This window comes from Hermetia illucens, chromosome 4, assembly GCF_905115235.1.
Source record: "Hermetia illucens chromosome 4, iHerIll2.2.curated.20191125, whole genome shotgun sequence".
Lineage (NCBI taxonomy): Eukaryota > Metazoa > Arthropoda > Insecta > Diptera > Stratiomyidae > Hermetia > Hermetia illucens.
This window is the reverse complement of record NC_051852.1, coordinates 149,561,168-149,574,793: the sequence shown is the minus strand read 5'-3', so window position 1 is coordinate 149,574,793 and position 13,626 is coordinate 149,561,168. Positions and strand designations below refer to the sequence as shown.

At 41.3% G+C, this 13,626-nt stretch overlaps 1 protein-coding gene across 1 annotated transcript; it reads left to right on the top strand.

The window, feature by feature from the left end:
* Positions 1–10: 10 nt before the first annotated feature.
* On the top strand, positions 11–7,258 carry LOC119653863 (probable histone-lysine N-methyltransferase CG1716). The gene is made up of 7 exons (XM_038058920.1): positions 11–4,529; positions 4,628–4,810; positions 4,897–5,269; positions 5,330–5,427; positions 5,499–5,938; positions 6,009–6,195; positions 6,259–7,258. Exons 1-7 carry the CDS (start codon positions 153–155, stop codon positions 6,436–6,438), a joined length of 5,838 nt encoding a protein of 1,945 aa, XP_037914848.1. The 5' UTR covers positions 11–152; the 3' UTR covers positions 6,439–7,258.
* Positions 7,259–13,626: the final 6,368 nt, after the last annotated feature.

Genomic DNA, 13,626 nt, shown 5'->3' with positions numbered 1-13,626 from the left:
TAAGTGAAAGGGCAGAGGTCTCCCCAAAACAGACTGAAAGTCACAGTCTTATCGACTCAAACACTTCTGATGGAGGAGGGAACTTAGTAGATAGAAAAAAGTCTGATTTGAAAAAGAAACAAACTTCGAAGCGGCCAAAGACAAAAGCAGAAATGAAATTAATCGAGCAAAGAGTTGATAGTCCAATTGACTCGGAAAGCAGTATTTCAGATAAAGTTCCAACAGTGGCGAAAATGGAAAATACAAAGCGTAGATCTAAAGAAGGATCAAAGCCTCCGGGGCGCTCGAAAGAATCCGAATCCAAAGAGAGTGAATTGGAACAGAAAACGACTAGTCTTAAAAGGACAAGTCTCATCGCCACTTCTGAATCTGAACGTTCGGATAAATCACGCGAATTTTCAGAGAAAAATCCGAAGAAGAGGAAATTATCCTCGATTGTTCCCGGTGCTTCCGAAGTTGGTCAGTCTGAACGCACTCAAGTCGAGAAACTTGGCCTTTCAGCTATATCGAAAGATTCGAAAGTTGGCGTTACGGAAAAATCCAAAGTTAAAAAGCTTGAATTGGAGAAACGTACAGAAAAGTTATGTATGCTCGAAGATATTGATATATTCGCAGGAAAGGAAGTGGATTCAACAGCGTCTGATAAAATTAGAAAATCCAAAGAATCGAGAAGGTCTACCCTTAAAAAGGAGAATAAAGCGTCCGCAAAACGTTACAGCAACAGTCTTGATAATGTTACCGTCACTTCTACGTTAGGTACAAAAAGTTTGAACGAAGGATCAAAACAAGAGCAGTCGAACATTTTAGACCAGAGATTAATTAAGGGGGGTAGCAAGGACAATGATGTTAATTCGTGTGAACCCACAGGGGCTACAAAAGCAGACAAGCTAGAAATTGAAGCAAAGACCAGAGTCCTGAAGGCAGATTCCAATGATAAACCTTTGAGCCCCATGACCTGTCAAAATTCGAAAAAGGATGCGTCACATGCAGCAAGCTTAAAAAGTGTAGACGTCTCGAAAAGTGAAACGAATGCTTCAGAATCAGAAACCATGACTCCGGAAACTGCGAACAGTTTGTTAATGGAACCAAATGTTGTCATGACAACAAAAGGAAACGGTGGCTCAGCGGAAAACTGTAAGAATATAGAAAACAGTAATGAAGATGTCTTTCAGGTTGAACAAATGGTTGATAAAAAATCACTGCCAGAATATGAAAGGAGTCATTTAGATTCGTCCGATGAAAACAAAGTCACTCACGACAGTAATTCAAAGGCTGCAGACCGTTCAGGTGCTGCTACTCCTCCATCTTCATCGAACCAACCACAACATGAAGTTTGCGATGATGGAAGATCTGTTGTTACGCTTCCAGAAAATGAGAAAAATTCGCTTGATAGACCTGAAATGATGAAAATTACGCCGGCTATTTCCCAAACAACTGTGAAAAGTTCTGCAGAAAATTCATCATCAGTAACGCAAGAAGTAATGACGAAAAGTCAAAATAGTGCTGAGCCCAGAACAACATCAAATAGACCCCTTTCAATCCGGGGTAGAAAAAAGTTCAACGACGCAGACAGGCAAATAGAAGCCTCACTAGATGACTCTTACGTCGAAGCTAAATCAAAATCAAAGTCTTCCATTAAGGGCAACGTCACCACAACAAAAATTCAATCCCGTCATTCCATCGATGTCGATTTACAAAAAATTGATGAAAAGCTTGCTAAAATCCAGGCATCCATGATGAAGGGTCACAAACGGAACGAGCAGCCGAGAAAAGGACGCACCAAACGAAGTCTTTCAAAATCTCTTTCGACATCAGACGGAGTTAGCGACGCTTACAGCAGTGATAGTAATGACTCGAAACAGTCGATTCGAAACAACACCGAGAATGCTGCCAAATCAGAAAAAGGGTCTGTAAGTCATCAGAAGGAAGACCCATTATCGCAATCATTAAATAATTCTTTACCTCCCGCCTCGAATCTTTCATCAGTCCTTAATGGTCTCTCAAAGGTTGTTATGAATGACCTTTTGGAATGGACTTGTAATAATAAGCAGACAGTACTGCAAATAAAGGACACGATCGATCAGAATCAACGTGAAACCTCAACATTGAAAAATGATGTGGAAAGAAGCGAAAGCATTCAGGATTCTGCTGAAAGTGAGGCAGTTAAAGCTGACGTAGCGAAAGTCAACAATAATGATTCCCTTTGTGAGGTTGAGCAAGGCAAACAAAGTACACAATCGCCGGATGAATCAAAGGAATCACAGAATAAAGACGTGAAAAAGGACACTATTACAACCCCATCGAAAGATCCCGCGGTAATACAAACTTCAAAAGAAATGCTCGCCGAACTTATGAACAGCACACTTGATATTGATTTAGATAATTTTGCTGATAATTCAGAGTCTGCTGAGAAATCTGAACTAATCACCAAAAGCAAGTTGAGTCAAGAGATAAAGAGACTTATCAAATCGTCCGATGGAGAATTCTCAGTGAAATCATCAGACTCAGAGCAAACTGACCAAAATTCACAGGACTCTTCGGCCAACATTCGGCGGTCCCATCGTATAAAAACCCAAATAAAATCTACTGTTGGACGTGGATTAGTTCGTGACAAATCCGATCGCAACCAAAACAGTGCCAGTGCTCTGGATTTGGAGGCTCAAAATGCTCGCTTTTTGAAGGATATGGAAGAGAGGCTAAGCCAGTTTCAAATGATCAAAGAGAACGAATATAAATGCGAAAGAATCATCAGTAAAGAAGCCAAACGAATGACTTGCGATTGTTTTTTGACAAAGGAGGAGGAGGAGCGTGGGGAGCTCGGATGCGGAGAAGATTGTCTCAATCGTCTTCTCATGATTGAGTGCTCATCCAAGTGCACAGTCGGGGAACGTTGCACGAATCGGCGATTTCAGAAGTATCAGCACGCTCGTTGTAAAGTGTTTCGTACCGAGAAAAAAGGTTTTGGCATAATGGCGGATGGTGAAATTCCGGCCGGGGAATTCATTATGGAGTACGTTGGAGAAGTCTTGAACGGAAAACAATTCGAGAAACGAGCCGCTATCTATTCACAAGATAAAAACAAACATTACTACTTCATGGCCTTACGTGGCGATTCAATTATTGATGCCACTATGAAGGGGAGCATTTCGAGATTCATCAATCATTCGTGCGATCCAAACGCTGAGACTCAAAAGTGGACAGTGAACGGTGAATTGAGAATAGGTTTCTTCAGTAAACGTAAAATCTACGCAGGTGAAGAGATTACATTTGATTATCAGTTTCAACGGTATGGGAAGGAGGCGCAGAAGTGCTTTTGTGAGTCTGTGAACTGTCGGGGATGGATCGGAGAGGAGCCTGATTCGGAAGACGAAGAAGAGGAAGTTTCAAGCAGTGAAAGTGAGGATGAAGTCGAGGCAAAATCACCAGAAGATGCGGAAGCGGAAAAGGATAAGAGACTAGAACTTAAAGTGGCAGAAAAAGAGAAAGTCACGCCTACAGTGGCGATCCAGGAAGAGGGAGACAACGCTGAGATTCTCAAAGAGATAACAGCTATTGAGAAATCTCCTGGAGAAATACTAGAAGGAAAGGCTGAAAAAGTCATCCCGATAGAGACGCCAACCGACAAAGACAAATCTGCACGTAAAGCTTTGAAAGCAGCGGAGAAATTCGCAAAGATTGCTGCGAAAATGAAAGCCCGGAAAGAGCGGGAACGTATTAAACAACAAAATCGAATGGTTATGGAAGATCCGGACCTTGAAGCGGAAATTGTGTCTTTAGAAAGTAGCGGTTTGATCAATCAAGCTCATACTTTGAAACTGAGCAGATGCATGGTGCGTGCGAAATCCGTGCTCAGCAAATTGCGTTTACTAAGTGTTCTTCGAAAAGGTGAAATGGCATGCAGGCGACTGTTTCTTGATTATCATGGTTTGCGGCTATTGCATGGTTGGATGAGTGAAAATGAAACCGCAGATATTGAACAAGATCTCGAATTTCGCCAGAAAACTCTTAAAACCTTAGAGCTTTTGCCAATTCCAAACAAAACAATGTTGAAAGAAAGCAAAGTCTTCGACGTTGTACAGAGCTGGTCCACGGAAATGGAACAACAAATTTCATCATCTGAAACGCCGCTTGATAGTTCAGATCGTCAGTCACCGCCACTTAAAAAACAGAAAATCGACGATGGAAATTATCAAGAAATTCGCATGGAAATCAAAGACATTGCTGATAAGTTGACGACAACATGGGAAGTTCTGCCTGAAGTGTTCCGCATCCCGAAGCGAGAAAGAATCGAACAAATGAAGGAACATGAACGTGAAGCAGATCGATCATATAAGGCCTTAAATTTAGGGGATGAAGATCAATATAACAAACAACTACGAAGTCAAGAACGTTTTGGAGCAAAGAAATCATATAAATGGGCTCGCGATAAGTATGAGAAGAGAAAAGAGCTAACAAAGGATACAGAAAAATTGACCAGTGCTGAAGCAAATTTGACTAAATTGCAAAGACGCCAATTGTTTGCAGCTAAGGTAAGGCATGCTTAAAACTTTTAAAGAGAAATTTTACTAAAGCTATTAAAATGATGGGTCTTTGATGGCCTACCTTCTGTTGGGTTTCGTATTCTCAGGTCGCAAAAGATGAAGCAGAAAAACGTTTAGCCGAGGAACGTCGCGAATTTGAATTCAAATGTAAATTTTATGGGTTAGATCCGAGATATATGACTCCCAATATCATGCCGTTCTGTGTTAATCCTTCTACGGGACAGTGGTACTCGAAGGAGAAAAATAAGATACCAACACCTCCTAGTCATGTAAGGGTCATTTTTCACCTCCGCGCTCATTCATATCTCTATTTTTAGAAGCGAGGGATAGTTTTAATCAATTTTTTTTTATTCAGGCTCATATAAAAGTACCGCCTAAGCCACAATCAACTGATCCAAAAGACTATAAAATGCCAGAGGTTGATTTGCCGCCCATGTGGAAGTTCGCCATGGATCCTCGCGGTCGACTCTACTATTATCACATTAAAATTAGAATACCTCAATGGGAACCTCCGATAAAAATATTACCACTAACAAGAGATCCGTCAACGGAAAGTACGGCACTTGAGGAAGGATCAACTAATGTGATGCCATCCACGTCCACTTCGAAGGTTGATGATCCGCAGCCAGGAACCAGCAAACAATCCTTGCCGACTAGTGATACAAGTAGCGGTTCCGATGATACGGACTCTGATATTAGTTGTAGCGAGATTATAGGTCTAAAGAAAGGTACACAAACAAATTAGCCTAGATTTCTGTGAATCAAAATGATTTTATTGTATCTCTCAGGTGTTCCGTTGAAGCTAGGCAAGGATATGATAGAGCAATTGAAGCGAAGTAGAAAACGGAAGCGATTTAATCGATTAGTGCAGGAAAGAACTATTAGCGTAAGTATTACCTTTAGGATTTGTTCATGCAGGATGGGACTCTATCTCTTCGATTACATTTTTTCCTTCAGCCTCGACGCGAGGAGGACAGACTCTATAATCAAATCGAGACCAGACGCTATCGTGAGAACAAAGAAAAAATCAGGCGACGGAAAGAAGAGATAAAACGTCGGAAAGCGCAGTTGAAAAGAGAAGCAGAAAACGATCAAAGCACAAGCAATAAAGATGCCAATTCGCAACCGTCACAACCTTCCTCACCAAAGTCATCAAGCGGAAAAGTTTCAGTACCCATTCAGGATTACCTATTGTCTTCGGATGAGGATGAGCTCGAGAAATCTGACTATGATAATTCGTTGATCGAAAAAATTGTGCATGGAGACAACATTGTCGATGAGCTCGATGCAATCGCCAAAGAAAAGCCATTAAAGCGATCGTTACCGTTTGTAAAGGATCATGATTTGAAGAAACGAATGAAAATGGATGAAAAGAAACGCGCCGAGGGAAGCAAAAGGTGAATATTATCTAGAAGCGGTTTAGCGGTTTCCATTATTCTAATTCAATATTTTCTCCTTCAACGACAGTGATAAGTCAATAAAGTCTCGAAAAACTGAAGCTGGAAGTAACAAAAACACATCACGTAGGGCCAGAGAGAAGTTCCGCAGTGATATTGCTGGAATTATTGTTCATCACCTCACACCGTACCGTAGAGATTCCTGCCATATTGGCAGAATTACTAATAATGACGACTTCAAACATCTGGCACGCAAAGTAAATCCGTTTTCAGACTATTTTCCAGTTCAGTCGATGAACATATCCAACTTTTCTTTACAGTTAACACACTTCGTACTAATTAAGGAACTTAAACATTGCGACTCAACTGGACAAACTTTGGTAGTAACCGAATCGGTTAAGAATAAGTCCCGCGAGTTTATCAAAAAATACATGGCGAAATATGGAGAAGTTTACGTAAGACCAGCTAATGATCCTGAATTCAGGGATATACCGCACTAATCCCAAGGGGAAAGTCGATTGTTTGGTTGTAAATTAAGACTAGGAGAATAGAAAGTTACGCGTACTCCGTTAGCATGTACAACAGTAAGAGGAGTGCAAGTATGTAGGTGATATCCTTCGCCGTGTAAATATCAGAGACCTATGACAGGTATTGTTCATAGAGCTAACTATATTATGAATTTCTTCCCACTATTTTCGATTATGGAGAGAACGCATCGTTCAAGTGAAAGGCACTGTTAGATATTGTGTTCTTAGTTGATAACACCACAAGTGTGTTCGCTAATTAAATTGATTTTACCTTCTAGGATTGAGGAACGAACAAAGAGGTGTTTTCTTCAGTTATTTTTATCGCTGTTGACATAGAAAAGAAATTTTTGACCTTTTGATGATTCGATATTATGATTTGAAATATAATTTACGACGAGTTTTTCCCCTCCCCCATCTCCTAGTACTGCAAACTTTACATTTCTCATCTCGTTTCTAATTTAGTGTAGTAGATTAATAATGAAATGGCTGTGTTACTACATACATAATCTAAATATTTAAGAGGAAAGATTAAACTGTTTAAAAAGAATTGAAAGAAAATTAGGAAATATATAAATATCTCTATATTAAAAAAAAAAACGTTAGGCTACGAAATTTCATTGATTTGATTCTTTTGTGAACAATTCTAACGAATGTACCTATATTTTGTAATTGTTTCGAGAAAGAAGGGTAGATCATGAAGCTGAAGAAAATTTTTTTTATTGTAATTGCATTATCAGTGTAAATAACATCAGAAAACAAATGTATATTTTAAATATATACGAAATTCAAAAGTTCCCTCTTTCATTTCATTCATCCTAGGTATCGTGAGACAACAGATTGGGATGCAGTTTGCGCCTCTTGAAAGAGTTCCATTCCCAGGGGCTTCTTCATGGAAGCCAGGTCCTTATTCAATATGTCTTTCTCCTCGCTGTGGAACATAATCTCCAACTTCTATCACAACTACCTCCGTCTCCCCCTGAAGACAAACCCGAAGCATACTTATAATTCCTCTTCAAATTGCTAGACAACCAAAATGAAGGTGCGCATACTCAACACTAATTCGCTCATTTCTAACGACAAACGTTTCGTTCTCCACAAGCTCCTCGAGGATTCCGATCCTAACCTCGCTCTCCTAAACGAAACTAGACTGGAGGAAGCCCCCAACGTAAAATTACATGCTTGCGACGCGGGCAAACGCACAGCCATACTAGTCAAAGCGGGACTAAGGGCAAATAGCATGCCATCGGCTGCACTGGCATCAAACTGCCTATTAGCAGTAGTCAGACTTCCTGTCAGGGGTGGTCGCGTCCTCCGAGTCCTAATCGGTTCTCTCTACTTCCCGGGCGGCACAGGGCGTCACCTCATTCCCATTCTGGCCGAACTCTGGGAAACCGCGACCAGTTTCGATGCCTTCATCCTCGGTGGTGACCTCAACGCGAGGCACGTGTCTTGGGGCGACTCAGTTAACAACGAAAACGGCAAAGTGCTCTTCGATTGGTTCCAGTCAAGCCCATTCCTTAACACGGGAATGCCACCCTTTCCTCGTGGGTCTTCTTTCCTAGACGGTTTTATAATCTCGTCCAATCTCTCAGCATGTGTCACTAGCTGCCCCTCTTTAGCAGCCCACTCGGACCATCATGCCCTCAGCCTCTCTCTACATCTACAGCAAATTCTCCCTTCACTCTACCAATGCGACTTAGCCAGTGCGCTAGGCCCTCCCCTGGATAAATCCCACATCCACTCTAATTTTAACTAGATACATACATCCGGAAAGTGAACTCTGCCTTCGAAACTACAATTGGCAAACACGCTCGAGTTACAGAACCTGGTTACTACAAATACGGGTGCCTTTCTCCCTCAACCCTGCTCTTAGTCCGCGGTAGAAAAAGACTACCGCACCGCAGGAAACGATTATTTCACCGGTTACGGAACAGATGCAACGCTGACTACCGTCTCCTCTCCGAGATCACCAAGGACCCGTCCAGCAAAATCAATGAAGCTATTCGGTCCGAACTGAATGCATCTTACAAAAAACTCATCAAATCCCTCAAACCTGACCCACTAGTTTTCTCAATAATTAATCGATTGGCTGAAAGAAAAAAATCTTCTATTAACTTCGACCAAATCCCGATAAAAATAGGTAACCTCCAGTGTCACTCCCCTGAGAAAAAAATATCCGCCTGAGTAGACTATTTCAGCCACTTATTTAGAGCCAAATCGCCAGCGGACCCCATCTGGAACTCGGTGGTCGCCAGTACTGTCAGCGATAAAAGGTTGAACTTGGAAGGATCTTACCTTTGCCCCTTTTTTCCCAGATGCCCGGCTGATATAGTCAAAACAGGTTTGTTCGCCTCCGCCGTTTACCTCCCTAGAAGAAGTGGAACTTGCAATCTCCCGGTGCAACAATAAAAAATCTTCGGGCCCCGATGGCATCTCTAACTTTGTTCTGTGGAAGTGTGCGCCTATCATCAATGAACGTCTCGCCATCCTCTTCAACAACGGCCACTTCCCGGTATCTTGGAAATCGGTACTCCTCATACCTATCCCTAAAAAGGGGTGCTCGGGCGATCTTAAAGATATGAGGCCTATCTCTTCTTTTCAATATTCGAAAAACCTTCGAACGTTTCCTACTAAGTCACCTCAATAGACACTACTTCACTATCATTTCACTTAATCAATTCGGCTTCGAAAACCTCAGATTCACCGAGCAGGCAACCCTGTATCTGCAAGACCATATCCTCAATCACCTGGAAAATAGGCATTGCGCCATAGCCTGCGCCTTAGACCTCGAAAAGGCATTTGATCCAGTTTAGAAAGATAGCTTGCTCTACAAACTAATTCAGTCCAATTGCCCCCTCCCCTTATTCAGAATCCTCGGAGACTTCATCTCCCAACAGAACTTGCCACGTGCGCTTCGATGGGCTTCGTTCCATCAACTTTCCGATAAACGCAGGAGTCCCTCAAGGGTCTATTCTATGCTCCAAACTTTTTGACATCTTCCTCCACGATATTCCCCTCCCTCCCGTAAACTTATTCCCCACACCAACCGCAACTCAGGCAGCTCTTCACCCGCCCTTTTCTCCCAACGACAATGGTCCTGCCGCATCAGGAGGGATCCTCTTCGCGGATAACACCATCCTATATGCGAGTGATCTCAGGCCCTCACTAGCCTCCCTCTCTCTCAATCTCCTAAGCAATAGAGCTATCGCTTATTTCAACGCTTAATTTACCAATTCTAAAGAGAAAAAAACTTGGGAATATACATGTCAAGAATAGGGTCTGTTGAGGATTTTGATTGTGGTAGCTGTTTGCGAAACAATGGATTCTGGTATTTTAGCAGATAGCGTGGGGAAGAAGCTAGCAAAAACCCTGCCTTTCGTCTGGAGATTTCTGGTCTGGTACTCTAACTGCCAGTCCTCGTTGATCCTATTTTGAACGTGCCATATTATATGGTTGTTAAATGGGACACACTAAAAATGGTCCTTTTAGCCGCGTAGTGCGCCGTTGTATTTAGCTGGATTCCACTTTTTGCCGAAATGCATATGACTTTCATCTCTTGGATGTACGAAGGCTCAATTTCGCTGATGATCTTCCATATAATTGGATGGTCGGTATTTTGGTTTTTGACCAGTGAACAGGCCTGTTTTATTGACTACTTTCTCTTAATCTCTATCTTTGGCCAGCAGTGTAGCCTGTTTGATACCTATGGGTTCTGCAGAGAAAACCCTCGCGGGAGATGTTGAGACCACAGCACAACTCGTGGCTTCTTTTATTTTTATTGCATCGGTGGCATAAACCACGAAACCATTTCTTCTGGACCAGTTTAGTTTGTTTGGAATTTTTCCATCCATTCTTGTTTGACTTCCCAAGTTGTGACGGACACATATAATAAATATTAAATTGATTTTAACAACGCTTTGTTTGACACAGAATTCTAATAATTGAGTATAAAGAAGCAAAGCAAAAGCACGAAATGAAAAGCAGTTAGAGATTAAGTCAAAATTCAAGAAGGAGCTAATGACGGTATGACGGATGTTTTTTTTTCAAAAACTAAGTTTGAGTTATGTAAATGATTCACACAACCGGTCAAAAAGTTGCTTTTAGCAATAGCTTCTCATAATTATATTTGTAATTCATCATGTGGGGTGTATACATTATCGGTGTAATGGATTACGTATAGCAGATTAATGGCCAGTTAAGGTTTTATGGCTGAAAATCGCATTCTACTTTTTAAATGCGTTTTTCTCGAAACTGCATGTTGAAAATCGGCTGCCACCATAGCCCAAAATCTATCCAACGAAATTCTTTGAAATTTTCACGACTGATTCAGAACATATTTCTACGGTCCGCAAACTAGGATAATTGCGATTCGTTCATGAAAAAACACCAACATTCACAAAAAAAAAAGTTTAACACGGCACAAAAATTTAGTTTTTAATATTTTTTATTAATCCTAGTTTGCGGACTGTAGTTAAGTCTGTACCTGAGCGAAATTATGCGGTGTTTCCAAAGATTAATTATTTGGAATAATAAAAATTTGTTTCTTTTTCGTTGGTGTGAATATTTATTCTTGCAAATAGCGATATTTCGGGAACCACTTGTTCCCTTCATCAGTGCTAACAAGTTATTTCAGATAAGCCTGTACGTTAAAATGCCATTTTCTTTTTTCTTTAAGATGATCACAGCGCCCTCTAGCGTGGCAACAGAAAAACACCTGTTTTTGAAAATGGGTGTATAAATTGCTCAGTATTTCAATAACGAACTATGTGATCGGGCTGGAAAAATTACTATGAACGCTCAAGATATTAATAAATCCAAGGTGAAAAATTCGTATTTGTATCTTTATCCAATTCTTCACAAAAAATTTCAAAAAAAAAAGCCAAAAAACGGCCTTCACACGGGATGACCCCCTTCAGTAATGAGACTGATTTTATTGCCGCGCTTGTGGTAAACCTGCAACCTTCAAATCCCTTTCCTCTTCCCCGTTGAAGTTTCTTACATAAGATGAACACAAAACCTTTCCGGTATTCCGACTTGTTTCAATTTGTCTTTGGTTGAACCTAGCTTAGTCCTCAGTTGTCTGTTAGCGCTTGTACTTACTATTTCGATGTTGTGTTTTGAAAGCGTATTTCTTATTTTGCTCATTAACGATGAAAATGTAATGCGCGCTCTGATAGGTGCAAAATCCCTCTTTTGCTGTTTGTAGAATGTTGTGAGTTGGTCCCTATTTATTTTACTATGTTTTTTATGTAATATTCTGTCTATTTCCTCCGTACTATATCCATTTTTCACCGCTGTCTTTTATGTAAGTTATTTCCTTTTTGAAGCGCTCTTCCGTCAATGGTGTCACTAGCAACCGATGTATTATGCTGCAGTAAGCCGCCATTTTCTGCTCATATGTATGTTTCGATGTCCTTGGCATGGTACGCTGTATGAGTTTTCTTTCAGAATATGTCAAACTCGAGTTTATTGTTGTTTCTTATTATTATAACAATCGTTGGCGCAGCAATCCATATTGGATCAGGGCCTTGAAGTGTGTTAGAGCACTTTATTCAAGACTGTAACGGTACACTACAGTATACTGTAGGAGGCAATGTGGTCAGCATTGCGTCCGCCCGAGATTATTACCCTGCTTTGACACAGGTACTCATTCACAGCTGAGTCGACTGGTATCCGACGTCAAATCACGATGCGAAATCCGACTGCCACCAGTGAGATTTGAACCGCAACCTTCCGTACGACAGACTTGTGCTCTAACCACTCAGCTATCCGGACACTTCCTTATTATTGCTAGGTCCAAAAACGCTAGCCGTTTGTCATCTTTCTTTTCCATTGTGAAAGTTATGTTGCGGTGTATGTTGTTTATTGCTTCCAGTGTTTTCTCGATGTCTTCGTTTGGTATTATAATCAATATGTCGTCTACGTAACGTACCCAAAATTTTGGCATGATGCCCCGTTTTTCAATTTCTTCTTCTATGCTTTTCATGAAGATTTCGCTTATCAAGGGAGATAACGGGGAATACATTGCAGTTCCTGAGGTGGTTTTGTAAAATTGGTCTCTGCAGATGAAGTAGTTCTCATTCATGCAGAGAGCTGCTAGTTTTGCGTACACTTTTGCCTTTTTCCTCTCATAAAATTTCATTTATTGTTCCGTTAGCCAATCCTCGAGTTTCCAAATGGTGTGTTTTTTTGATATGCTCGGATATAAGGCTTTTACATCGAATGATACCAGACAGCCGTTTTCCTCCAGGTATTTGTGTGCAACAAGTTTCTCCCCTAGCTCCATCCTGTTTTTGCACTTTTATAGTTTGGAGAGTTGGTGTCCGCTATGATTTCTCGTGTCTCATTACCTTGCTTATAGATTTTCGGCTGAATCCTCATTTTCATTAAAGACGGGTTTGGCATCCTCAAGTCTGCAATGTTTCCTAGTGTTTTCCTAATTTCATTGAGCGCCTTTTCTACCCTTTTTATGGTCCCAAAGAACCTTTCTGAGAAGCAAAAGCAGCATCGAATGACCATCACAGAAGGCTGTTTGGAACAAGTGGAAAACGATCCCACGCTGCTTGATCGAGTTATTATAGGCGATGAAAGCTGGTTTTTCCAATACGACCCGGAAACCAAACCTCACAATGGTTGTCTCCGCACACCCCCCGCCCGAAAAAAAGGCTCGCATGGACAAGTCGAAGTTGAAAACGATGATTATTACCTCTTTTGATAGCCGTGGAATCGTCCACAAAAAATTTTTGTTCCACCGGGGCAAACCGTAAATCAATTCTACTATCGCCAATTACTCGAAAGATTGCAAAACCGAGTAAACAGAGTGTGCCTAGACATCGCTCGTAACTGGATCCTTTATCACGACAAGGCGCCCCGATATTTAGCCTCTAAAGGGATCGCCGTGTTGCAACAGCAGCCATGTTCGGCTGATATGTCACCCTGTCACTAGAACAAAATCGGTGGTCAAAGGAACCCATTTTGGGTCAATTACGGACATCCAAGCGGCCGTGACGTGGGTACTCGCAGACATCCCAGTCGAAGAGTTCCAGAAATGTTACGAAGAGGGGAAAACGCGCTGGAATCGATGTATAGTTGCCCAAGCGGTTTACTTTGAAGGGGACGGCAGAGTTGTAGAATAATTTAAAAAAAGGGTTTTATGGAATC

Excerpts from the sequence above, each read along its gene's own strand:
- LOC119653863 (XM_038058920.1), top strand. The coding sequence starts at position 153 with ATGAAATTAATCGAGCAAAGAGTTGATAGTCCAATTGACTCGGAAAGC. Across the intron at positions 4,530-4,627 it reads GCCAATTGTTTGCAGCTAAG|GTCGCAAAAGATGAAGCAGA; the intron begins GTAAGGCATGCT and ends TCGTATTCTCAG. Across the intron at positions 5,428-5,498 it reads TGCAGGAAAGAACTATTAGC|CCTCGACGCGAGGAGGACAG; the intron begins GTAAGTATTACC and ends TTTTTCCTTCAG.